Source organism: Scyliorhinus torazame, chromosome 6 (genome assembly GCF_047496885.1).
Source record: "Scyliorhinus torazame isolate Kashiwa2021f chromosome 6, sScyTor2.1, whole genome shotgun sequence".
In the NCBI taxonomy this organism is placed as follows: Eukaryota; Metazoa; Chordata; class Chondrichthyes; order Carcharhiniformes; family Scyliorhinidae; genus Scyliorhinus; species Scyliorhinus torazame.
The window spans coordinates 168706688-168734655 of NC_092712.1; the positions used below are offsets into that span (position 1 = coordinate 168706688).

The 27968-nt window shown below is 46.9% G+C and overlaps 1 protein-coding gene across 4 annotated transcripts in view; it reads left to right on the plus strand.

Annotated features, from left to right (window-relative positions):
• Positions 1-25677, plus strand: part of LOC140425143 (glycoprotein-N-acetylgalactosamine 3-beta-galactosyltransferase 1-like) — an 81983-nt gene extending 56306 nt beyond the window's left edge. For 2 of the 4 annotated variants that reach the window (XM_072509073.1, XM_072509074.1), the window contains exons 4-5: positions 1694-1874; positions 19547-25677. In XM_072509073.1, the coding sequence (XP_072365174.1) occupies positions 1694-1874; positions 19547-19566 (201 nt within the window). In that variant the 3' untranslated portion in view covers positions 19567-25677. Of the gene's footprint in view, positions 1-1693; positions 1875-5102; positions 5293-19546 lie in introns of all 4 variants that reach the window. The other 2 variants (XR_011947772.1, XM_072509075.1) reach the window with 2 other exon arrangements.
• The last annotated feature ends 2291 nt before the right edge of the window (positions 25678-27968 follow it).

Sequence of the window (27968 nt, forward strand, 5' to 3'; positions counted from 1 at the left end):
TTTGCTCTGCCTGAAGCATCCCGCCACACACGTTCATTGCAAACGGCAGAGACCCCTTTTTGCCTTGCTTAATGGCTTTTATATGACTGTATTTGTAAAAAATGAACAAACTTACATTCGTATAAAACCTTTTATGGTCTTGGGATTTCTAAATTACTTTACAGTAAATGAAATACCTTTGAAATGCAGCTAGTGTTGTATTGTTGGGAAACATAACAGCCAAACAGCCAATTTGTGCACAGCTCCCAATGCAAAATGGCTACATTTCTTTAGTGATATTGGTAAAGGAATAAATATTGGTCCTGGACACTGGGGAGAACCTTCTCCTATTCATTGAAATAGTGTCCTATGGGATCATTTACATCCACCTGAGAAGGCAGACTGGGCCCTCTACCTAAAGTTCTATCTGGAAGGCAGTGATGCCATTTTGCTATCTGATTGAAGGAAGGTGATGAGCATGAAACGGGTGCCACGGTAGCACAGAGGTTAGCACTGTTTCTTCACAGCGCCAGGGACCCTGGTTCAATTCCTGGCAAGGGATACCTACTGAGAACTTGTTTAATGACCCCATTGAGGAACTCCCATCGCAGAAGCACAAGACGTACAAATAGAGACATATCACCATGAGTGCCAAAATAGAGAATAAGCCTTGCTCAAAATGAGGGTCTGTTGTGTTAATTGATCTTGAATTGCCCTTCAACATGCCTCAGCAAGGGTGTCCTGGATTATAGTGGTGAGCTGAGCCCTGCACAACATGGTGGTCTCAAGTTCGAATCCCGGCTTGGGTCACTGTCTGTGTGGAGTCTGCACGTCCTCCCTGTGTCTGCGTGAGTTTCCTCTGGGTGCTCCGGTTTCCTCCCACAGTCCAAAGATGTGCAGGTTAGGTGGATTGGCCATGCTAAATTGTCCTTAGTGTCCAAAAAGGTGGGATAGGGTGGATGCGTGGGCTTGGGTAGGGTGCTCTTTCCAAGGGCCGGTGCAGATCCGATGGGCATAATGGCCTCCTTCTGCACTGTAAATTCTATGATTCGATGAAGCAAACACTGCAGCTGATCCTAGTGGATGGTGGAGAGGACCTATCATCCTGGGAGGAAGAGGAGCATCTTGAAGCGGCATTGCCTAATCCCAACACAAACCTGCCTTTCTGAAATGCCTGCAACTCGGGCATGTTTCAGTTGAGAATTGTGTTTGTCTCATTGAAATCATCCCATCATTATCCCTGCGCAAACACGATTACTCATCACATACACAGCCTTACATTCTGATCAGTGGGACTCAGGCCATTCAGCCGAATTAACCTGATAACAGTCAATGTTGTTATTCAACAAAGTTCATGTCATGACGATAATTAGGTCACAAGAACTCAAGCCACCTTTGCAATTAAAAAAAAAAAAAAAAAAATTGTATATGGGATTGGGTATGGCTGGCTGGATCAGAATATATTGCCCACCCCTCGTTGCCTTCAAAAGGTGCTGGCGAGCTGCTTTCTTCACTACTGGAGTCCCTGAGGTGTAGGCACACCCAAAATGCTGTTAGGGAGGGTGTTCCAGGATATTTACCTCGTGACAGTGAAGGAACAGTGCTAGAAATAAAGTAATTAAATGACTCACTAGCAAATGCAATGCAGTAAACACTCAACTAATTCCCTGAGAGACCTTTTCCTCATAAGTTTTCTTGTACTCCTATGTGTTAGTACACCTGTGGCTTCAGCAGAACTGGAAACAGGGTGTCGAGCAGCCTAAAGAAGAAGAACTCCCCACTGAGCCACCAAAGTGATTTATGCCTGATGCTTTGCAAAGTAGCACCCATATTATTCAGACTATATTTGTGGACCAGCATCTATTCAATGATCTGTACATCTGATTCTTCAGGAGGTCAGTTACTCTTTCAAAGAGGTGGTTGTCTGTGAATATGCCTGAGACATCATGCACTCGATCAGCGACTCCATTTTCTATTCAAAGATACACATGCCGTGGGAAATTCTACACGTTTCCTTTTGAACAATTAGCTGTTCACTGCATGACCCCGAGGCTCAGCAACAGTGTCCACATGAGCGGAACTTGAAATGTTCTGCACCCTGCAATAGGGATGCTTCCTCCTCCAACACCTGCTCCAGCTCACATGTGATGAGCTCTTTACCATGTGTTACTCTGGAAAATCTGGACTCATCTTTACAAGTGGAGGGTGCACCATGTGACAGCACATTCCTCTGAGGACTCCATAGCCTCATCTCTGAACTCCTCTGGCATACTAATGCATTTGTGGGACATAAAAGACGAGAGTAGTCATGAACTCAGCGAAATAAGGTGTCACGGCAGCATTGTTCATAGCATGACATTTGATGTACTGGTGACATTGATTCAATATGTTAAATAACAGTTAAGTACCAAGTTTCAGTGGTGTGGCATTGGATGCTGTCACCAATTCTTGGGGACAAGCCAACAGCTGATCCTGCTGATCTGCAGGACATCCTCCTCCATCAAGTTTACTGTAGATCCACTTCCAGTTCTGTGCCTTTCCCTTTTGTTGTGGGGTCTCTACTGCAGTGAGAAAAGACAGAGTTAGATACGTGAGGAATTGACTGATGCTGAGGATGGAAGCATTTGAGGAGGGTGACTGGAATGGTAGTGATGGGCTTTCGGTTGAAGTCAAATGTGAATGCTATCTTTGACATGGAGATATGAGATGGAAGCTGGAGATAAAGCAATGTGTGTGACTATAGGGAGATTGAGAGAGTGATGGCTGCCAGCCGCAAGGTGCAGGACACTCGCCTTGTTGGACCTCATGAGGTCATTGAACTTTTAACAGCACTGGAACCTGGCCCATGCCAGCTCACTCTTCAACTTCATGCCATGCTCTCTTGGCAAGGCAGATTGATCTTTTCCAGCTGTCCTCCGGAAGGAGGATTTCACTCTCTGCCCTCACTATTTGCAGCATGATCTTCAAGGATAAGAATTTAAACTGCAGTGGGGAAGAGGCAATTTTTCACATCTAACACCCATGATCCAGCTCTTTCTTCCCTCACCAGGCCTGTTTTCCTCTCGAGCAGGACTGGCAATGTGAGTCCTAGTGGACTTCTGTTAATTAGATGGGTTATCCCATCCATCCTCCCTGAAGAACCTGAAGGCACGTTGCTAATTGTTTTGTTCTGGATAAGTGCGTACATGAAGAAATTGGGTTTCTAACCCTGAATGGGAGGTCATAAGATCATAGGAAATAGGAAAAGGAGTAGAATATACGACCCCTTAAGCCGGCTCTGTCATGCATTATGAACATGAAAGATCTTGTGCTTCAATCCATTTTCCTGACCCCATTACCCCTTGATTCCCTGAGAGGACAAAGATCTGTCAAGTCTCAGCCTTAAATATTTTCAGTAATGATGCATCCTGGGTAAAGAATTTCATTATGGGGTGTCTACACTTGTGGGGGAAGGGGGAGGTGGGTAATGCACATGTGTGTGGTGGGTGACATTGCCGATGGGTGGGGGGACCCATAAGCTCACTTAGAGATTGGAGAACCACTTAAAAATGGTGATCTGTTCGGAGTTCAGCTTCCCAGTGCTGGGAAAACTTTCTAAGTGTGGGCTAAACCGGTGAGAATCTCCAAGGCCCCAAAAAGTAACTAAGGGCTGGATTATTTTGCTGCGCCCACTGCAAAATCGTCTTTGACGGGTTGCGGACCACGTAAAGGTCCATTGACCTCTGGCGGAAATATTCGGTCGCCAGGCGACGTAGCCAAAGAATATCGCCCTAAGAGTCACCTGAGTGAGGAACTCGCCGGCAGGAAGCTCCTTGAAAGATCCGCTACAAACGAACTTAGAAATATTTCCATTGAATTCCACCCATTCTGTTTTAGTTTTGTCCCCATTTTTCAAGATTGTCACTTTTATCTGACTGCTCGAATGCTGTTGAAATTTTAAAATCCCCATGTTCCTTTTTATCCTTGGGAACAATCTATTTCTGTCTGGTCCTATATTGGTCCTTGTGAACCCCTTCACCTTTTCCTCTTATGAGATTTGGAAATATCAATCTTCATATTTTGTTTCTGAAACCATTCAGGGTGTTACGATCCCAGTTGATGTTAGAGCTGGATGGGAAGATCCCAGAATGGAATCCTGGCTCAAAAGACTAACTTTTATTTTGTTTTTATAAAATGTGGAGGAACAGAGTCAGAGGACCACAAATTAGTTTTAATAACAATTATCTCTTTAACGCAGAAAACTTTGTTTATTCTTCCTTGATTTCTTCTGCAGAATACCTCAGTCTCTGTTCACTTAACTTCAGTCATTTTAGACATTCTTTCTGTCCCAGTCCCCTGGTTACTGGGCGTGTACTTTTTTAAACCTGCCTCTTTGCAGCCCCTGTCCTGTCCAGTCCTCCTTCTGGAAGAGTTGAGAGATGTTCACTTCCCACGGTCCTGTCTCCAACTGACCACAAATTCAGCTAAAGCTAAAATGTAAAAGCTTTATTTTATCCTTACAAGTGTTTCCAGTTGGTAAGTAGCACTTTCTAGTTCTATTTATTCTTCATGCTATAACCCTCTCTGAGCACAATAGAATCACAGTTGGAACTTAACCAACCCCCACACAAAAACACCGTTATCAAGCATGAATCTAATTATAGGTTTTACCCTTCCAGGCACAGAAATATTGAATGGAACCCACTTTAAATTATACCTCTGTGGTGTTGATGCCTCTGGAGTTTACAGCAAGTGTTGAAGCCTCTCAGCAATAATAACCACCTGCAAGATGGCACGTAGATCGTGCTCAAGGTACACCACAGAGGCAGCAGCCAACATTGGAACACCCAAGAGCTGGGCCTCAGCACTGGGGAAATCCCTGCGACCAGAGGGTGGGTGTGTGGAGCAAGGACTGAACCAGCTCCCAGTCCGGGTCACGTTTCCGGAAGGTGTCTGGGGTACAGGGTCTGGTGTCCAGTTCCCAGGGGACACTGCTTCGGCCGGGGTTGCATGTGCAGAGCATGTTGGATGGCACCCTGGGGGACGGCAGTGGATGTAAGGGTGCGGGAAGCTTGGGTTCCAAGTGTTATGGGGTGGCAGCCATAACTGATTGTCATTCTCACACCTTCTCCAATTCCTGATAGATATTACATTATGGATGATATCTTGGATGCTGCGGAAGCTGCCCTCATAGTGGTGTTGGCAGGCAAGACGGCTAGATGCCGGAGAAGGCGGTGACAGTGTCAACAGAGGCTTGATGCGGCAGACCATGTGCAGGGCACAGCCCCACACCCTGTGGACCAGGCCGCCCAACAGACCAGGGAAGGACCAGAGGTGAGGTCCGCGGCAGCTCAAGATGTACAGTCATTGCTGATCCTTCGAACAGATGTCGGACAGCATGTGCCGTAGGAGCTTCTGCCTCAAATGGGAGACAGTGCGCACCTGTCCAATGTCCTTGCAAACTTTACACCACATGGAGGAGGAGGATAGCCGCTCCCGGTGGCCGTAAAGGTCACCAAAATCGTAAACTTTACGCCTCACATTCATTCCAGGGCTCGAGCAGGGACTTGTGTGACATTTCCCAACCAACAGTCCACAAGTGCATATGTGAAGTCACGGATGCCCTATTTGCCCGGGCAGCTGACTATATAAACTTTAACCTAGACCAAGCCCATCAAGGGGCCCGGACAGCAGGATTCTCCACCATCACCGAGATGCCCCAGGTCTAGGGGGGAATTGATGGCATGCATTGCCATCAAGGTAGCGAGGAAGGATCTAATTATAAGGTAGCGAGGAAGGATCTAAAGAGAGAGCTAAGACGAGCAAGGAGGGGACATGAGAAGTATTTGGCAGGAAGGATCAAGGAAAACCCAAAAGATTTCTATAGGTATGTCAGGAATAAGCGAATGACTAGGGAAAGAGTAGGACCAGTCAAGGACAGGGATGGGAAATTGTGTGTGGAGTCTGAAGAGATAGGCGAGATACTAAATGAATATTTTTCGTCAGTATTCACTCAGGAAAAAGATAATGTTGTGGAGGAGAATGCTGAGCCCCAGGCTAATAGAATAGATGGCATTGAGGTACGTAGGGAAGAGGTGTTGGCAATTCTGGACAGGCTGAAAATAGATAAGTCCCCGGGACCTGATGGGATTTATCCTAGGATTCTCTGGGAGGCCAGGGAAGAGATTGCTGGACCTTTGGCTTTGATTTTTATGTCATCATTGGCTACAGGAATAGTGCCAGAGGACTGGAGGACAGCAAATGTGGTCCCTTTGTTCAAAAAGGGGATCAGAGACAACCCCGGCAACTATAGACCGGTGAGCCTCACGTCTGTAGTGGGTAAAGTCTTGGAGGGGATTATAAGAGACAAGATTTATAATCATCTAGATAGGAATAATATGATCAGGGATAGTCAGCATGGCTTTGTGAAGGGTAGGTCATGCCTCACAAACCTTATTGAGTTCTTTGAGAAGGTGACTGAACAGGTAGACGAGGGTAGAGCAGTTGATGTGGTGTATATGGATTTCAGCAAAGCGTTTGATAAGGTTCCCCACGGTAGGCTATTGCAGAAAATACGGAGGCTGGGGATTGAGGGTGATTTAGAGATGTGGATCAGAAATTGGCTAGCTGAAAGAAGACAGAGGGTGGTGGTTGATGGGAAATGTTCAGAATGGAGTACAGTCACAAGTGGAGTACCACAAAGATCTGTTCTGGGGCCGTTGCTGTTTGTCATTTTTATCAATGGCCTAGAGGAAGGCGCAGAAGGGTGGGTGAGTAAATTTGCAGACGATACTAAAGTCGGTGGTGTTGTCGATAGTGTGGAAGGATGTAGCAGGTTACAGAGGGATATAGATAAGCTGCAGAGCTGGGCTGAGAGATGGCAAATGGAGTTTAATGTAGAGAAGTGTGAGGTGATTCACTTTGGAAGGAATAACAGGAATGCGGAATATTTGGCTAATGGTAAAGTTCTTGAAAGTGTGGATGAGCAGAGGGATCTAGGTGTCCATGTACATAGATCCCTGAAAGTTGCTACCCAGGTTGATAGGGTTGTGAAGAAGGCCTATGGAGTGTTGGCCTTTATTGGTAGAGGGATTGAGTTCCGGACTCGGGAGGTCATGTTGCAGCTGTACAGAACTCTGGTACGGCCGCATTTGGAGTATTGCGTACAGTTCTGGTAACCGCATTATAGGAAGGACGTGGAGGCTTTGGAGCAGGTGCAGAGGAGATTTACCAGGATGTTGCCTGGTATGGAGGGAAAATCTTATGAGGAAAGGCTGATGGACTTGAGGTTGTTTTCGTTGGAGAGAAGAAGGTTAAGAGGAGACTTAATAGAGGCATACAAAACGATCAGGGGGTTGGATAGGGTGGACAGTGAGCGCCTTCTCCCGGGGATGGAAATGGCTAGCACGAGGGGACATAACTTTAAACTGAGGGGTAATAGATATAGGACAGAGGTCAGAGGTAGGTTCTTTACGCAAAGAGTAGTGAGGCCGTGGAATGCCCTACCTGCTACAGTAGTGAACTCGCCAACATTGAGGGCATTTAAAAGTTTATTGGATAAACATATGGATGATAATGGCATAGTGTAGGTTAGATGGCTTTTGTTTCGGTGCAACATCGTGGGCCGAAGGGCCTGTACTGCGCTGTATTGTTCTATGTTCTATTGCGCGTACCTGGCAGTCCGGGAGTGCCTTTCATCAACAGGAAGAGGTTCCACCCCCTGAATATCCAACTCGTGTGCGACCACCACATGAAAATCATGCACGTGTGTGCATGCTTCCCAGGGCGTGTGAATGACAGCTATACATCCTGGGGCAGTCGGAGATCTCCGGCGATCTTCGAGAGACACCCAGGGTGACTGGTTGCTTCTTGGGGCTAAGGGTTACTAGCTCAGGACCTAGCTAATGACGCCAGTACGGAGGCCGGAGACCGATGCAGAGACCCAATATAACGAGGCCCTTGTGGCCACCTGGGCTGTCATTGAGCAGTACATCGGAGAGATTAACATGTGGTTCCGATGCCTCGACCGCTCTGGTAGACCCTCCGAGTCCCTCGGGGGAACAGAGTATCCCACCTGGACTCGACTGCGTACATCAGTCTGGCTAGGTTGGCATCTCCAAATTGTAGAGCTGGTTTGCTCTGTGGGATCGGTTTAAGTGCTGCTCACCCTCGTTAGTGGGGAGCTGCTGGGCACAGTCCTGGCCAATAAGCAGGCGGGACAATCATTTGCGGTGTGAAGCCTATGGGGCATCATTAAGTGCTCTAAGGGGCTGTTTAGCACAGAGCTAAATCGCTGGCTTTGAAAGCAGACCAAGGCAGGCCAGCAGCACAGTTCAATTCCCGTACCAGCCTCCCCGAACAGGCGCCGGAATGTGGCGACTAGGGGCTTTTCACAGTAACTTCATTTGAAGCCTACTTGTGACAATAAGCCATTGTCATTTCATTTCATTTCAAGTAACGTTCGATATCGGTGACAGCCTCACCGGGCCGGCCGTCAGGAAACATCCGGCATTTCCCATTCGCTACCACACTTTTTTTTTAAAAAAAGATGTTTTATTCCAAACATCAAAGCATAGTTAACAGTTCGTACAGTTTTTCCTCTTTGAATCCCCCTCCCTGCGACGAACAGCTCCTCAAATAAAGTCATGAATAGCCTCCACTGCACCTCAAAACCCTTTTCCAGCCCCTCTCAACTCTGAACTTAATCTTCCCTAGCCGGAGAAAGTCGTACAAGTCCCCCAGCCAGGTTGCCACATTAATTTAATACAATTTAAATTGCCTCCTCAACTGGTTCCATATCCTGATAGTTGACTGCACCACTGAACTACCCATATACTTCCCCAGGGCTAACGGCAACTGGGTCGTCACTAGAGCCCTCAAACTAGAACGCTGGCAGGACTCCGCCTCCAACCTAATTTCCCCCCCCCCCAAAACCAAAGCCTCACCGTCTCCACATTTGCAGCTCAGTAATAATACATCAGGTTTGGGAGTTCCAACCCCCCTTTCTGTCTCTACCTCTGTAGCAGAGCCCTCTTCACCCTCGGTACTTTACTCGGCGATATAAACTCCAAAATCAGTGCATTCACCCTCTGGAAGAAGACCTTCAGGAGAAAGATTGGGAGGGTCTGAAAGACAAGCAGGAATCTTGGCTGCACATTAATCTTTACCACCTGCACCCTCCATGCCAATGATGTCAAGTGCGAAGTATCCCACCTCTTGAAATCCTCCTTAATCTCCTCCACTAACACCCCCCCCCCCCCCCCCCCCGCCCCCCCTGCATTCACCGGGAACATCTCGCGCATCCCTACGTTCAGCTTGTACTCTGAGAAGGCCCCAAACCTCTCCAGGAGGCCCAGCATCCTGCTCATACTCTCCAGTGGGTCCAACACAAACAACAGCAGGTCGTCTGCATACAACGACACCTGATGCTCTGCTTGCTACCACACTTATCCGTTTGATCGCTCCCCTTCTAATGTTTTCCAATACAAATGTAACTCTCTTCAAACTAGCTTTGTTTTCCTTTTTAAAAAAAAAAAAATTTTTTATTAAGGTTTTCATAAAATATCAATAACAAAATGAAAAAGGAACCCAACAGGGTTAAGTACAAAACATGGTCTAAAAACAACAACCCTCCCTACCCCCCTCCCCCCTGTACATAAATAATAAATTAACATTAACACCCGACTTAACACAACTGGTATATACACCCCCCTGGACCCTCCAGTGTAAATAACAAAAACAGAAATAAAGTAACCCCCCACCCCCCGAGTTGCTGCTGCCATTGACCAATGTCTACCGTTCTGCCAGGAAGTCTAAGAACGGTTGCCACCGCCTAAAGAACCCTTGTACCGACCCCCTCAAGGCGAATTTCACCCTCTCCAATTTAATGAACCCCGCCATGTCGTTGATCCAGGATTCCACGCTTGGGGGGCCTCACATCCTTCCACTGAAGAAGAATCCTTCGCCGGGCTACCAGGGACGCAAAGGCCAGAATACCGGCCTCTTTCGCCTCCTGCACTCCCGGCTCCTCTGCCACCCAAAATATTGCGAGCCCCCAGCCCGGTTTGACCCTGGATCCGACCAACACCGTCCTCGCTACGCCCTTCCACAATTCCTCCAGCGCTGGGCATGCCCAGAACATATGGGTGTGATTTGCTGGGCTCCCTGAGCACCTAACACACCTGTCCTCACCCCCCAAAAAACGGCTCATCCTTGTCCCGGTCATGTGTGCCCTGTTGTTGCTAACCTTTGGTTGGTTCATTTGGCTCTGTTTTATAACCTTTGCTCTCGAGTCGCCAGGTGTCTTTATGATACCGCCAAGAGGTTCAAGTCCAAGTAATGATCAATAACTCAATACACCAATTAGTAAGATTCAAATCAAAGCACATTTGTTATACACAGTAATCGCTACTCATGCACAAATTCTACGTCTAAGCTACTTCTACAACTAACAGGCGTATACTTAACTTCGGACTGGCCCACCAGGTCAGGGGAACAAATGGCCTTTCGTTCGGGTTCTGAGTCTGCGGGATTCGAAGTTGGTACCGATTGGTAGCTAAGAGCGCCTATCTCGTAGCGAGCGTTGACTTAGGACTTACGGTCCCAATATTGGAGCGGTTCCCTGATCAATGGGTGGTCTTGAGGTGTCCGTTAACCTCTTTTGTGTTGGCTCCTGCTGGCGGCGGGGAGTCTGGCTTAGTTTTGTTTGTCCCAAATGTTGCTATTGTTCCCGGGGATTGCTCATTAGTATGTAGATGGCTGCTACATTATTATGCTGATGGTCGCTGGTATCGATGCTGTCTGGGCTTTTGCAGAGTTAAATACACAGCAAACCTGCACCTACTGGTTTCTACCTGTGTTGGCTGAATTTCCCTTCAGCCTTTGCTTTTCTTCATTTTAAATCGGGAGTTGGCCAACTTAGGTGGCTACACTGTGCAACACCTTAAACTGTATGAGGCTCAGCCTCGTGCATGATGAGGAAGAGTTCACCCTCCCTAGGGCATCTGCCCACGTCCCTTCCTCAATCTCCTCTCCCAACTTCTCCTCCCACTTACCTTCCACCTCCACCACCGAGGCCTCCTCCTCCTCCTGCATCACCTGGTAAGTTTCCAAGATCTTCCCCACTCCCACCCACCCCCCCGAGAGCACCCTGTCCTGTACTGTGTGTGGCAGTAGCCGCGAGAATTCCACCACCTGCCGTCTGGCAAATGCCCTTACCTGTAAGTACCTGAAGGCGTTCCCCGGGGGGGAGCCCATACTTCTCCAGCTCACCCAGGCTCGAGAACTTCCCGTCCACAAACAGGTCTCCCAATCTTTGTATCCCTGCCCTGTGCCACCCCGAAAGCCCTCCACCTGCTCTCCCTGGGGCGAACCGGTGGTTCCCCCGTATTGGGGTCCACGCCGAGGCCCCAACTTCCCTCCCCTATGCCGCCTCCACTGCCCCCAGATTTTGAGGGCAGCCGCCACCACTGGGCTCGTGGTATACTCCTTGGAGGGAGCGGCAGCGGCGCCGTTGCCAGCGCCCCCAGACTCGTACCCACACAAGACGCCATCTCCAGCCTCTTCCATGCAGCCCCCTCCCCCTCCATCACCCATTTACTCACCGTCGCATTGGCGGCCCAGTACTACCCACAGACGTTGGGCAATGCCAGTCCCCCCCTATCTCTACTCCGCTCCAGGAACACCCTTCTCACCCTCTGAGTCCCTCGCGCCCACACAAACCCCATTATACTCCTGTTAAACCGCCTAAAAATAGCCTTCGGGATGAACACGGGGAGGCACTGGAACAGGAACAAAAACCTTGGGAGCACCGTCATTTTGATTGACTGCACCCTACCCGCCAAGGACACTGGCAACGCGTCCCACCTCTTGAATTCCTCTTCCATTTGCTCCACTAGCCTTGTGAAATTAAGCCAATGCAGGGCCCCCCAGCTCCTGGCCACCTGGACCCCCAAATACCTGAAGCTCCTCTCCGCCCTTTTTAGTGGGAGCTCGCCAATCCCCCTCCCCTGGTCCCCTGTGTGGACCACGAATAGCTCGCTCTTCCCCATGTTGAGCTTGTACGCCGGAAAGTCCCCGAATTCCCTAAGAATCCTCATTACCTCCGGCATTCCCCCCACCGGATCCGCCACATATAGCAGCAGGTCATCCGCAAAGAGCGACACCCTATGCTCCTCCTCACCCCGCACCAACCCCCTCCAGTTCCTTGACTACCTCAGGTTCAGTCGCCAGTGCGAAGAGTAGGGGGGACAGGGGACACCCCTGCCTCGTCCCTCGGTGCAACCAAAAGTACTTGGACCTCCTCCTGTTTGTGGCCACACTCTCCATCGGGACCTCATACAACAGCCTAACCCACCTGACAAACCCCTCCCCAAACCTGAACCTCTTCAGCACCTCCCACAAGGACCCCCACTCTACCCTATCGAAGGCTTTCTCAGTGTCCATCGCCAGCACTATCTCCACCTCCCCCTCCCTTGCCGGCATCATGATAACGTTCAAAAGCCTCCGCACATTCGCGTTCAACTTCCTCCCCTTCACAAACCCCGTCATGGATGATCTGCGGCACACAATCCTCAATCCTCGTGGCGAAGACCTTCGCCAGCACCTTGGCATCTACATTTAGCAGCGAAATCGGTCTGTAAGACCCACACTGCAGGGGACCTTGTCCCGCTTCAGGATCAAGGAGATCAGTGCCCGGGACATCGTCGGGGGCAAAGCCTCCCCCCCCCTTGCCTCATTGAAGGTCCTGACTAGCAACGGGCCCAACAGGTCTATATATTTTTTACAGAATTTGACCGGGAAACCGTCCAGCCCCGGTGCCTTCCCCTCCTGCATGCTTCCTATCCCTTTGGTCAGCTCCTCCAGCCCAATTGGGGCCCCCAATCCCGCCACCAGTCCCTCTTCCACCTTTGGAAACCTCAATTGGTCCAGGAAGCGGCCCATCCCTCTCTCCTCCCGTGGGGGCTCGGATCGGTACAATTCCTCATTAAAGTCCCTGAAGACCCCATTGATGCCAACCACACTCCCTCCCCTATCCTTAACTCCCCCGATCTCCCTAACTGCGTCCCTCTTCCGAAGCTGATGCGCCAGCATCCGGCTTGCCTTTTCCCCGTACTCGTAAATCGCCTCCTGGGCCTTCCTCCACTGCACCTCCGCCTTCCTGGTGGTCACCAGGTCGAATTCGGCCTGGTGGCTGCACCTCTTCCTCAACAATCCTTCCTCGGGCACCTCCGCATACCTCCTGTCTACCCTCACCATCTCCCCCACCAGCCTCTCCCTCTCCACCCCGCTCCCTCCGCTCCTTATGGGCCCTAATGGAGATCAGCTCTCCCCTCACCACCGCCTTCAGCGCCTCCCATACCATCCCCACTCGGACCTCCCCATTGTCGTTGGTCTCCAAGTACCTCTCTATACTTCCTCGGACCAGCTCGCTCACCTCCTCGTCCGCCAACAGCCCCACCTCCAAGCGCCACAACGGGCACTGGTTCCTCTCCTCACCCATCTCCAAGTCCACCCAATGCAGGGCGTGGTCCGAAATGGCTATTGCCGAATACTCAGTATCCTCTGCTCCAGCTATGAGCGCCCTACTCAAAATGAAAAAGTCGATTCGGGAATAAGCCTTATGGACATGTGAGAAGAATGAAAATTCCCTAGCCCCCTGCCTTGCAAACCTCCAAGGGTCCACCCCTCCCATCTGGTCCATAAATCCCCGTAGTACTCTAGCCGCCGCCGGCTTCCTACCCGTCCTAGACCTGGAGCGATCCAGTGCCGGATCCAGCACCGTGTTAAAGTCTCCCCCCATTATCAGGCCCCTCACTTCCAAGTCTGGGATCCGACCCAACATACGCCGCATAAATCCCGCATCGTCCCAATTTGGGGCATACACATTGACCAGTACCACCTGCAACTTGCCACTTACCATTTACGTACCTACCGCCATTGTCTGCCACAATGCTCGACTCCTCGAATGACACCTTCTTTCCCACCAAGATCACCACCCCTCGATTTTTGGCATCCAACCCCGAGTGAAACACCTGACCTACCCACCCTTTCCTCAGTCTTAACTGGTCTACCACCTTCAGGCGTGTCTCCTGGAGCATAACCACATCCGCCTTCAGCCCTTTCAGGTGCACGAACACCCGGGCCCGCTTAACCGGGCCGTTCAGTCCCCTTACATTCCAGGTTATCAGCCAGATCAGGGGGCTACCCGCCCCCCCACCCCCGCCGACTAGCCATAACCCCTCCTCGGACAGCCATGCGCACCCCACACCCGGCCCGTTCCCCACAGCGGCACCCCCCCCCCCCCCCACTCGCTCCAGCTCCCCTTTGACCATAGCAGCAGCAACTCGATTCCAGGAGCAAAGCGAAGGCCCCCCCCCCCCCCCACCCCGTAAAAAAACACCAGTCCCCAAACGCCCATCCTGACCCTCAATCTGTGTCCAACTTCTTGGCCTGAACAAAGGCCCACGCCTCCTCTGGAGACTCAAAATAATGGTGCCGGTCCTTGTAGGTGACCCACAGTCGCGCCGGCTGCAACATGGCAAACTTCACCCCCTTCCTGTGCAGCACCGCCTTCGCTCGATTGTACCCGGCCGTCCACTTCGCCACCTCCGCACTCCAGTCCTGGTATATTCGCACCTCCGCGTTCTCCCACCTGTTGCTCCTCTCCTCCTTGGCCCATCTGAGCGCACACTCCCGATCAACGAACCGATGGAACCTCACCAGCACCGCCCGCGGAGGCTCGTTAGCCTTGGGCCTCCTCGCCAGCACACTATGGGCTCCTTCCAGCTCCAGGGGCCCCTGGAAGGACCTCGCTCCCATCAGCGAGTTAAACATGGTGACCACATAGGCCCCCACGTCCGGCCCCTCCAGCCCCTTCGGGGGGCCCAGAATCCGCAGATTCTTCCGCCTCGACCGATTATCCATCTCCTCGAACCGCTCCTGCCATTTCTTGTGGAGCGCCTCGTGTTCCACCTTTACCGCCAGGCCTAAGATCTCGTCCTCATTGTTGGAGATCTTTTGTCGAGCCTCGCGGATCGCCACCCCCTGGGCCGTCTGTGTCTCCAGCAGCTTATCAATAGAAGCCTTCATCGGCTCTAGCAGGTACGCTTTAATCTCTCTGAAGCAGCGCTGAATACCCTCCTGCTGCTCCTCCGCCTACTACATCCACGCTGCCTGGTCTCCGCCCGCCGCCATTTTGTTTTTTTTCCCTCGCACCTTCTTCGGGTCCACCACCACCTTTTTAGTCGCCCCGTTCCTAGTAGAAGCCATATACCATCAGGGAGCTGTTATAATCTCCTTCCCACACCAGGAAACGTCGAAAACGTGCCGTTGGGAACCCTGAAGAGAGCCCAAAAGTCAGTTTTTGCGGGAGCCACCGAATGTGCGACTTAGCTCCGCATAGCCGCAACAGGAACTAGCTTTGTTTTCCAAACACCTCCACCTTTGAAAGAAAGAAATTTTCATAAACATGAAGATTTCTTTACGCTGGTGTTACATCCACTTTACACAAACTTAACATGATAAATATCAAACCACATAACTTATTACATCATGCAAGTAAATGTTTCTTCGTTCACAATTATACATGTCATATATAATTACAATGATTTAACCAAAACAGTGACAACTTCAACAGCATCGCTGGTTTAGCACAGGGCTAAAGAGCTGAGTTTTAAAGCAGACCAATGCAGGCCAGCAGCACGGTTCAATTCCCGTAACAGCCTCCTTGAACAGGCGCCGGAATGTGGCGACTAGGGGCTTTTCACAGTAACTTCATTTGAAGCCTACTTGTGCCAATAAGCGATTTTAATTTCATTTCATGTACATGATAACATTTTACTCAAGTCTTGAGTTCCTTTTTCTTCTGATTTCCAGTTTTCAACTCAGAAAATAATGTTTGATTGAAGTCTACAGTGCAATTGGCCTTTTCATCACGTGTAGGCATAGTTCCATTCTCAAGTCCGTTTTCCAAATTCACGTGGTAAATTCACATTTCAATTTAACACAATCAAATTGTCATTTTTGTGCGCTAACATCTCATTTCTTCTCTTGTCAAAATGTCTTTTGGCTGTTTCAAGAATAGTGTTGAGATGCTTTTTATGTTAACTCAACATAGTATCGGACTGATCTGTTCCCTGTAAGAACACTATTCATGACACCCTATGCTGTTCTTGCTCATGTATTTGCTTTGTTTGACCCTTTGTTCGCACTAACCATCACTGTTTGTCAATGTACCATTTGTCAATGCTTTTTGTTGATTATTCTTTGGTCTACTATGTACGTACTGTGTACGTTCCCTCGGCCGCAGAAAAATACTTTTCCCTGTACTTCGGTACATGTGACAAATCAAATCAAAATTGCTTTGTTTGTTCTTTCAGGTTTTTGTGATCTTGTTGTTTCTCCCAGACCCAGTTTAAATGAGTTCTTTTCAATTCAGTTTGAGCCATGTCAAACACATCCTCTCTGAAGTTTCATAGTTCGCTCTAGCTCTTCAACTTTTTTTTTAACTATTCCTGAACTATCTCAGTCCAGTTCTCAGTAGAATATGAAAGATCTTTGGCAAATTGCTCACTTGCCTTTCTTCCAACTGCTACACGGCACGGTGGCACAGTGGTTAGCACTGCTACCTCACAGATCCAGGGTCCCGGGTTCAATACCAGCCTCGAGTGACTGTCTGTGTGAAATTTGCACTTTCTCCCCAAGTCTGCGGGGTTTCCTCCGGGTGCTCCGGTTTCCTCCCACAGTCCAAAGATGTGCAGCTTAGGTGGATTGGCTCTGCTAAATTCCCCCTTAGTGTTTAAAAGGTTAGGCGGGGTTGCTGAGTTACAGGGATGAGGTGGAGGCATGGGCTTGAGTAGGGTGCTCTTTCCAAGAGCTGGTGCAGACTCGATGGGCCGAATGGCCTCCTTCTGCATTGTAAATTCTATCTTGTGTAGTATCAACGACAAGCATTTTTAAATCAGAGTCTCTGTTCATTGACTCAAAAAGATCACTTTGCAATTTCAGTACGTCTGGCTGATAATTTGTACTTCCAATTTTGCAAATGCTTCAGTTGTTTTCTTATTGCCCATTACTGATTTTGATACATCAGTAATGTTACTTGGATCAGTTCTTTGCTCAACTCTATCACTATTCAACAATGAGTTGTTATTCACAGGAATAACTTTTGAATTGCAACATCCATTTTCTTCATTTCTTCATTTTGCTTTGAAGTTCACAAATTTCATTGTTCTTTAATGCTAAGATTCTAACTGATGTAGAGTAATCTTGCCGAAAGATGGTCCTTTGCACAAGAAATACAATGGATGGACCTCCAAGAGTGCAGTTGCACGTGAATATTAGGCTACTAGTTATAATGAGAAATCTTTTAATGCAGACTGGGATAAACACATGTGCAGATCTACCAAAAATACAAAGGAGGGTACAATCATGATTGTTTCATTATTTACCAACTATGTTTGCACTTTGACAACAGCATTTCCTCGAATAGCTTGACATCACCAGCCTCTTGACATCACCATCACCAACCACCAGCTTGACATCCCGTACCAGCCTCCCCGAACAGGTGCCGGAATGTGGCGACTAGGGGCTTTTCACAGTAACTTTATTTGAAGCCTACTTATGACAATAAGCGATTTTCATTTTCATTTCACATCATCTGTTCAATATTTACATATGGCTATTTATTAAACTCTATTGAAAAGGTGGGAAGGGTGACAAAACCTTATTTGTAAGCTTTAACTCCCCATGTTCCAGATATGAACTTGTTTTAAATCGGGCGTATCTAGCTTTTTCGGTGGGGGGGGGGGGGGGCACACACCTTTTTTCTCACTTATACACACAATCTCTCACACACTTACACTCGCAGGTCACCATCTTAAATAAACCCGCACTCGCCGACAGCGGGTTTGGCAGCACAGGCAAAGTCATGGGCACTGCCCCGGCACAGGTTGGTACCTCCTGTGCAAGGGGGCAGTGCCAGGAGTAGACCCTAGTGGGAGCCCCATAATGGGGGTTGCATTGATGTGTGGTGGGTGGGAGGGGAGAGCGGACATAAGGGGGTGGGTTTTCTGGCGAATGTTGGAGGGCTGGGCTGGGGTCTGTTAGGTTACAGTATTGATTGGGGTTTCCGTTTAAATTGGCTCACCAATTTCTTTGGAACTGGCTCCATGAGACTCCACCCCACCAGAGTGATGGTGTAAACCACACCCATTCATTTTTATTTCAGCCTAAGATGCTCAAGATTCTGAGAAAAATAAATTAGTCTGTGCACCTAGAAAGTTACACGCCAGTTTTCTTTCTGAGCCTGACACTTGCCAAATTCTGGTAAGATTCTGCCTACTCTCTCGCTCTCTCTCTCTCACATTCCCCCTATGACACGCACACTTTCTCGCATTCTCACACACTCACATACACTCTCTCGAAACATAGAAAATAGGAGCAGGAGGAGGCCATTGAGCCTGCTCCACCATTCATTATGAACATGGCTGATCGTCCTATTCAATAGCTTATTCTCATTCTCTCGCGCTCTCTTTCTCTCTCTAACACACACTTAGCACTGTTGCTTCACAGCACCAGGTTCCCAGGTTTGTTTCCTGGCTTGGGTTACTGTCTGTGTGGAGTCTGCACGTTCCCCCTGTGTCTGTATGGGTTTCCTCCGGGTGCTCCGATGTCCTCCCACAAGTCCCAAAGATGTGCTTGTTAGATGCATTGGACATTCTGAATTCTCTCTCCGTGTACCTGAACAGGTGATGATGTGTGGCGACTAGGAGATTTTCACAGTAACTTCATTGCAGTGTTAATGTAAGCCTACTTGTGACATTAATAAAGATTATTATTATTATTACTACTCTCCAACTTCTCCCACTCCATACACACACTCACAGGGGCTGGTTTAGCACACTGGGCTAAATCGCTGGCTTTTAAAGCAGACCAAGGCAGGCCAGCAGCACGGTTCAATTCCCGTACCAGCCTCCCCGAACAGGCGTCGGAATGTGGCGACTAGGGGCTTTTCACAGTAACTTAATTGAAGCCTACTCGTGACAATAAGCCATTTGCATTTGCACTCTCACTCTCTCTTCATGCCCCCAACACAGGCCCCACAGCCTCTCAGCCGCTCTCCCTGCAGACTCTCTATCCACACACACTTTTGTACTTGCAAGAAGGGGGAGTCCACACAGAGTTGAGTGAAATAACTCTGATTTGTTTCGGGGGCATTAGGTACATGGCACTCGGTGATACCCAACCAAGTGAGCGTTATACCGGAGGTGTTCAAGCCTTCCGTCCCCTTTGCCTGGGAAACACACATTCTCCCAAGGATTTGGGGAATATGTGATCCCCGAAGCCGTTCGTCTCGTAAGGATAGAGGTTTGTGACACACATTCTGCCTCTTCCCGCTCCTGAAATCCTATTTTTCTACCACACATTCACTGCTGCTGGCGTTTGTTGCTCCTCCAGTCGCAGACTGTTTAACTTCCACGTTTGCTGCTGATTGACTCATTAACCTATTGAGTGAACCTGTGTTTAAAATTTGATGCCAGATTTACACGTTTGAGTCATTTTTTGATACTGTTTGTTTTCTTTTCAGGGGCCTGGATGTTGTTCTGATCTTGCAGTGTCATTTCACTACATTGATTCTAAGACCATGTACTATTTGGAATACATGACTTACCATCTACGACCATATGGCTACAAATTTAGGTATAATCCAGACTCTCCACCAAAATGAATTTCTGGAACAGTTCTATTTAAGAAAGAGGACAAATGAAGAAATTCAAAAAATACAAATATTATAAATTAATGATGAAGACTTTGATCATCAAAAATCTTTTGGAACTTCTCTTCATATAAATTACACTGGACCATTCAAACCTTACAATGCAATCAGAATTGTAAATAAGGTTATAATTCACATTGTTGATAGCTGTTACCAATCAGATTATTTTCTTTCAAATGTATTTTCTGCTGGCTCTAAGTAACTAACAAAAAAAATGTATAATAAATAAACACCTTTATAGCTCTCCCATGGCTTAGTGGAAAATAATACTGCCTTGTCTCTTGGTGTTTAGCCTCTAAGCAGAAATGTAGCTAATTTATTTGTGAGTCTTAGATGGGTTACTTAAACTCAGCAACAGTTAGGACCATCTCAATTGGTTTCAATTTTGCTGGGCTAGGAAGGAGTAGGAACATTCAGGTTTCCTATTTCTGATCATATAATTTCCCACAGGAAAACATGCACATTGGGTGGAAATAAGATCAGATAGTGATATTCATAGGCAAATAACTGCTGTGTCGCATCTAAATGGCCATCCATTTTGGAGCACGCTGGAGAACTGCAAGTTTTGGAACTGTACCCCAGTAAGATTCAAGACTGAAGGATAATTAAGGGAAGAATATTAGGTGGGACTATTACAATTTACTCTTTGACATTACATATTTTGTCCAGGTGGAGATTAATGATTTTACATACATAATTGAAGTTAATTGATTTTTTGGAAGTTTGAAATTAATCACGGGGGTAAATTTAACTTCAATGGAAATAAAAATAGGGAAAAATGTAAAATGGGCTGCCAACTCACCAGCATCCATTTTACACTATGTCACACACAGTCAATATTATCACTGCGGAATCTTTTGTACCTATGAAGGTTAGTTTTTGTCCCCTAATTTCTTCCTTGAATTATTTACTTTTATTTTTTAAATGTTAAACCATAGCAGGTATTTTTTCAGTTTAAAGTTGTGTTTGTGAAATCAATGTTATCTTGCCTGATTACGTTGAAGGCCATCCACAATTGACTGGAGTAGAAACAACCCATTTTGACTGACTATGCAAATCGTATGCAAATTTTCCTCCACATGAACTACCTTGTCGAATCCCTCCATTCTGTTCACATTCCAATTCCTTCTAACATTCCGGATGTCAAACACCTACCTAATTCCCAAAGATCTGATGGACTCTGCTTCCATATGGATTTCGAGAATTTAAAATTCTAACCACCTCTTTCTAAAGACATTTTAAAGCTCTTCAGTTTGCCTTTAGTAATGCTGTACCTCAGAAAATCACTTTGTTGAAGTCATGTGGATTAGGCATATATCTAAATAATCTAAAAACACACTTTATGACTGTGAAATTAAAAACTGCAGATGTTCCACTTTTAAATTCTACCAATACAGTTGTTAGATTTTGGATCTGTAATTTTTTTTTTAAAATTGAGATTTACGAACATGTGATGACAGATTTAATTTTGTACCAGAGCCTCAATAATTAATTGAATAAAAATGATCTGCTTCTTGTTTTCTTACCTAAAAGCAAACCAGTCTATTGCCAAGCAATTTATGGACAACAGCTGAATAGACACTTCCACCAATGTCAAAGCCATTTCACTATAAATTAATTGTTACAGTTGAATGAATAACATTGTTCAGTATCACTGTACAATTGATTAATTAGTATAAACTGTCCAATATCTACCATATTATCTGACCTTTTTCATGCATTATTTTCCACCTGAACTAAACTATGCCGCGAGGAGTAAAAAGCATATGGAATCCATAGAAACCCTTTGGTGCAGAAGGAGGCTATTTGGCCTATCGAGTCTGCACTGACTGTCTGAAAGAGCATCCTACCTAGGCTCACACTCCGGCCTGTCCCCGTAATCCTACCTATGAAAAATAAAAATTGAGTGCTAAACTAACAAGTCTACCTTGCTTCACAACTCTGGCTTAATACAAGAAGCTTTACATTTAGTTCTGATATTAAAGTGTTTTAAAGCTGGAGCAAGACAATTAAGGATTCTGTTTTCGTTAGCCTTAATTTTCTCTTTCAACTATCAACTTACATTCCAGTACACTTTTAACAGCTTACTACAGAATTTTTTTATACCCATCTGATTTATTTTGGATATCAATAAATCATCCGACATCATATGCAAACAGGACTAATTTCCTGCTTGTTTGTGGTAACAAGACGACAACATAATTTGTAGTTTCTCTAAGGAGGCAATAATTCACTGATTTCTAAATATAAATGCAAGAGTAGAACAACAATTTTTTTAAAAAAATGTATTTTATTCAAAACGTATATGAAAAGTTACAACACATAAACAATTCGGGGAATAAATTTCCCAACACACGACTATATAGTTTGTACAATTTTTCCCCTTTTTCGTCCTTCCCACCTCCCCTCACCCCTCCGCAATGAACAACTCAAACACGGTCATGAACATTTTCCATCTTACCTCAAAACACTCAGCTGAATTCCTTAACTTGTGCAGAACAACAAAGTTTAAGTGCTGAGCCACTACCCACAGCACAATTTCTCTTTCTCCTTCTCGGGTAGTCAGAAGTTCCGTTTGTAATCTTTTTTTATTCTGACATGTTCCCCAAGACAAATATTTCTGCGGTGAAAACGATGGAAATGCACAATACATCATTCAGCAGCTGAAAGAGAAAGATAATTTAAGATTGCTTTACGATAAATTATGTGATGCTATCTGTTTAAAAAAATATTTAGTTTACTTGACGCTTTGATTAATTGCTTCAAATCTAAGGTGAACAAAGATAAATATTGCAATCTATTTGACTGGTTTCACGTTCCAAATATTGACAAGGTTTTCTCTGTACGTGGGGCCAGTAGTTTAAAAATAACTTTTCAGCAGCATTTTCATCATGAAAAGTACCCGTAGGAATGATTTTTAAAACATTCACATGAAGTTATTTAGAATGTTTAAACTTGTGGAAAGTTAATTTACATTATTTCAAATGCAATTGAAATGCCATACTATAATTGTTCTGTGTGCAGCATTTTTGTTTATTTAAAGGGTGTTAATATAGCCTCTGGATTAACACTTTTAAAGGAAAACAGATGAACATGATCTACTGTTTGTTTGGGGACCCAAATCCCAGGCGATCAAGAATATGCTCATGGGAAAGCTATTCTAACTAATGCACACGTTAGCGATAGACAGCATGGTTTTGTGAAGGGGAGGTTGTGCCTCACTAACGTGATCAAGATTTTTGAGGAGGTGACAAAGATGATTGATGAGGGAAGGGCAGTGGATGTTGTTTACATGGACTTCAGTAAAGCCTTTGTAAAGGTCCCCCATGGCAGACTGGTACAGAGTGTGATGTCACACAAGATCAGAAGTGAGGTGGTAAGATGGATTCAGAACTGGCTCAGTCACAGAAGGCAAGGGTAGCAGTAGAAGGGTGTTTTTCTGAATGAAGGTTGTGTCTAGTGGGTTCACCAGGGATCTGTGCTGGGGCCTCTGTTGTTTGTAGTGTGCATAAACGATTTGGAGAAAAATGTAGCTGCTGTGATTAGTAAGTTCGGGAATGACACTAGGGTTGGTGGATTGGTAGATAGTGTTGAGGATTGTCAGAGGGTACAGCAGGACATAGATAGGTTGTAGACTTGGGCAGAGAAATGGCAAATGGAGTTTAATCCAGACAAATGTGAGGTAATGCATTTTGGTAGGTCTAACATATACCGTAAATGACAAAGCTCTTAAGAATATAGAAAGTCAAGAGAGATCTGGGCATGCAGGTCTTTGAAAGTGGCAACACAAGTGGACAAGTCAAGAAAGCATACGGGATGCTTGCCTTCATTGGACGGGGCATAAGAGTATAAAAACTGGCAAGTCATGCTACAGTTGTATAGAACCTAGGTAAGGCCGCATCTGGAATATTGCGTACAATTCTACTGAAGGATGTGGAGGCTTTGGAGAGGGTGCAGAGGAGGTTTACCAGGATGTCGCCTGGTCTGGATGGTGTTATCTATGCGGAGAGCCTGAATAGACTTGGACTGTTTTCGTTAGAACGACAGAGGTTGAGGGACGACCTGATTGAGGTCTCCGGGCGGCATGATAGCACAGTGGGTAGCACTGTTGCTTCACAGCCCGAGGGTACCAGGTTGGATTCCTGGCTTGGGTCACTGTCTGTGTGGAGTCTGCACGTTCTCCCTGTGTCTGCGTGGGTTTCCTCCCACAAGTCCCGAAAGACGTGCTGTTAGGTGAATTGGATATTCTGAATTCTCCCGCTGTGTACCTGAACAGGCGCCAGAATGTGGCAACTAGGAAGTTTTCACAGCAACTTCATTGCAGTGTTAATGTTAGCCTACTTGTGACAATAAAGATTTTTTTTAAAGATTGTTATTATTACAAGATTGAGTGGCATGGATAGAGTGGATGGGCAGGCACTCTTTCCAAGGGTGGAGGGGCCAGTCACCAGGGGGCATAGGTTTAAAGGTCTGTGAGGCAATGTTTAGAGGAGACATGTGAGGCAGGGTTTTTACACAAGAGGGTGGTGAGTGCCTGGAACACGTTGCCAGGGGAGGTTGTGGAAGCAAATACATTGATGGCGTTCAAAAGACACCTCGACAAATACATGGATAGGATGGGTATAGAGGGGTATGGCACAAGGAAGTGCTGAGGGTTTTGGTCAAGGGTGGTGTCATGACCGGTTCAGGCTTGGAGGGCTGAAGGGCCTGTTCCTGTGCTGTATTGTTCTTTGTTCTAAACAGGAGGATGCAGCTATGGTATGTATGGTGTAATGTGTGTGTGTTTGTTAACTTTTGTAAGAGTATGCTTGATGCTTCATTCAAAGCAATTTTATGCATTTCATTGCATTGAGAGTTTATTTTTGTGTGTCCTAAATTTTAGTACAATTTTTTTATACATGTATGGTAGTGAAATTTCCACTATGGTTTCAGTAAATGATGTAATGAATCACCTTTGTCAGCATCAGCTTTATATCTCGCAATTTATCTGATTATTCTTCTAGCTTCACTGCCTGGGATGATCATTGATGCCTCTTTATTATTGAACCATTCCTAATGTAGGGCACCACAATTGACATCATTCCATCAATGCCAAGTCTGCCTCTTTATGTGGTGGAACTCATTGAGTAGCTATGGCCAGCTCTTTGATATTTGGGTCATACATGCCATCAATGGGGAAAATGTGGATTAGCTACTAACTTACTATTGTTGGAACCAACTGCTACAATTGAGGCCATTTAGATTTGCTGCAGGTTAGATTTTGCTCCTTAAGGCACCCAGCAACGTTCTTCAGTCACTGTCAGCAGCTATCCAAGTTTCAGGATTGTTTTTGTTGACTGAGGCAAGCTTATAAAGTAAATTTGAAATTGGTATCTGCAGCTAGTTTCCTGCTGAACTGAAGACTACTCCACAGTGACTTACAGTATTATACATGGAATATTTTAAAGGGCTTTACAGGATTAATAAATTAGGTTTATGGGAAATTACTATGAGGGCCAGGAGACACTAGTAAATTTCTTTCTTGTAGATTAACAAGCTCTGTTCATTTAATTATGAAACTCCAACTTCCTAAAAATTTAGAATATTGTTATGTGAACTCATGTTTATTTTTGAATCTTATGAGCAATATTTTACCTAAATAATTTCGTAAAATGCAATTGATCCTAATTGTGTTAGAATTTGTAATTTTAGCTCTTTTGAGATCCAACATGTTTCAAATTTATAAGGCTGTACAATTTTATTTTTAATGCTCACATCTATAAAGATCAAATAATATACTGCTCTTGCCAATCTGTTGTAAGTTGCTCATAAAGTTGGTGTTGCTTTGACTTTTGCATTTGTGTACTTCCTCTCTGTGATTATATATTGCTTATAATGAACCTTTCTGTATTTCACTTTACATCTTTTGATTTGAATAAAGTGAAGTTTTGTTTCATGAGGTATATCATTTGACAGTTCATTTTAGGAAAATAATATTTGAGAATAAAGATGGGCGTGATTCTCCCCCAAAATGCTGGAATCGTGGCATGGTTTCTGACTGTGTATGGGCGCGATATCCAGATTGCAATCCACTCACACTTGTCATTTTTTGGAGTTCAGGGTGATTCTCACTGAAAAATCCCATACTTAGGGCGCGATTCACAGGCCTTGTTGCGCTCTCGCTCGAGCGAAGTGAGGCTGATCAATAGTGGGAGAGGCCAAAAACGAGAACCGTGCTAGGTGCCAAACAATTTGTGATTTAACCGGCCCACTCCCGGAGGCGAAATCAGGACCTTGCCGTAGCGTGGCAAGAAACCAATTATCACCACTAAAGCCCTATATCCATACAATTAACGAGAACTACCCTAAATCCAATGACCACCCCAGTAAGTGGTCATGCCGATTAGTACTCCTTTTGAAAATGGGATGGGTCTGGGTTGGCACCCAGTGCCCTCTCCTCCCACCTGGTCCCCAGAGGGCCCTGTCACCTTGGGTCAGAGGGGCAGCTGGGTCGAGCCCCGGTTACGCCTGCATCATCTGGCTCTGCCAGCACTGGCTTTTCCCGGAGGTCTGCACAAAGTTGTTGATGGTCTTGTCAATGCTCCTCCGTGATTGGGCCATGCTCTGCAGAGCCTCGGCAATGCCCTCCTGCGACTGGGACGAGCTCCACAGCGCCTCGGCCAATCCCATCTGAGAGCAGGGCATATCCTGCAGCACTTATCTCAAATTCAGCCTGGTACTCGGTGCCATCGCCCCGGCAAGTCAGGCATTTTGCCGAGGCCCTCAGCCATGGCCGTCACCGACTGTGCGATGCCTTGGACACCTCCACTAATGGTGCTGACGTTTTGCACCAGGCTCTTCGCTACTGCCGCCACCCTAGCAGTGTTGGCCTCAGTGCCACGCAATGCCGGCGACATCGTCTGCACCCATAGCCTCTGGGACCCCTCCAATCAGCTATAGACCTGCTGGAGTGTCGCTGACATCTCCCTCTGAATATTACGGCAGCTCCCTATGGTTTCCATCATGTCTGGGTAACCCTGTTCCACAGGCTCCGCATCAGACGGGGATCCAGCAGACCTCCGGGTGCTGTCTCACCTGGAGATTCGTTACTCCACCTGTTGTACATCAGCAGTAGTGTGGTGCTCACCAGGTGGTGCCCAGAAGCTGTCTGCTAACGTTTCCCACCGAGGTGTGTGTATCTGTGTTGGTGGAGGGAGGGGATGACTGCTGTGACGTGTCGATTGTGGCATTCTCGGAACGCTCCTCTGAGGTGTTCTCCTGGGACGCAGGGTATGGGCTACTCAGGATGGGCCGGTGTTGTCGGCTGGAGGACCTGCGGGAGAATGGACATGTGGTCAGTAGGAAGGATGGGTCAGTCAGTCCGTTTAGCAATAACAACTCGTGACAGGTCCGCAGGGTGTGGTCCGGTGGATCCTCACCTCTGCCGCGTCTGCCTACCTCTGCATTGGGAACCACTCTGTCCTCGGCCACGCCAGTCACCTCCAGGGCCTGTTCCTTGAAGGTGGTAAGGATTCATATGTCCAGCACCCCTCTGCCAGTCTGGGTCCTTTCCCAATGATTGTGGGAGAGCTTCTGCTGCGGAGACACAGAGAGGGTATTGTTAGTCACACGTGTGGTTCAGTGATGGGAGTGAGGGTGTGAAAGAAGGCTTGTGGGAGGTTGATGGGAGGGGGGTGAAAGGAGAGTTTGGGGCCACATGAAGGATTGGGGAGGTGGAAAGATCTCTGGGTGGGGGTGGAACGTTGGTGTCAACTCACCCGTGCTACCTGGTGAAGGTTGTTAACGTTCTTGCAACACTGAATGCCAGTCCTTCTGGCCACACTCTCCGAGCTCACGGCCGCTGCCACTTTGTACCAGGTGGCATTTGCTGCCTAGTGGCTCACCCTTCAGGACCCTCGGGAAACTGGGCATCTGTCCTGGCCTCCACTGCATCGAGGAGCCTCCCCAGGTCAGCATCCCCGAATGTTGGGGCCGGACTCCTCGGCACCATGGCTGCGAATTGAGTGGGACTGGCTATGCAATGGCAATTAACGTTGAATAGCATTGCCAACATTGTTGGGCCAAACACTGGGAAGTTCACAGGCGACAGCTCCTGCTTGCTTCCACGCTTAGGAAATCTTTCTGGAGAATTGCACCCTTAGAATTTTTCTGGAGTGGGGAACTAAAGACGTTGGCAAGATCAGCTCCTCAGAGTTTGGAGCGCCCTTTTTAAATGGTGCCCAGATCTCAAAGT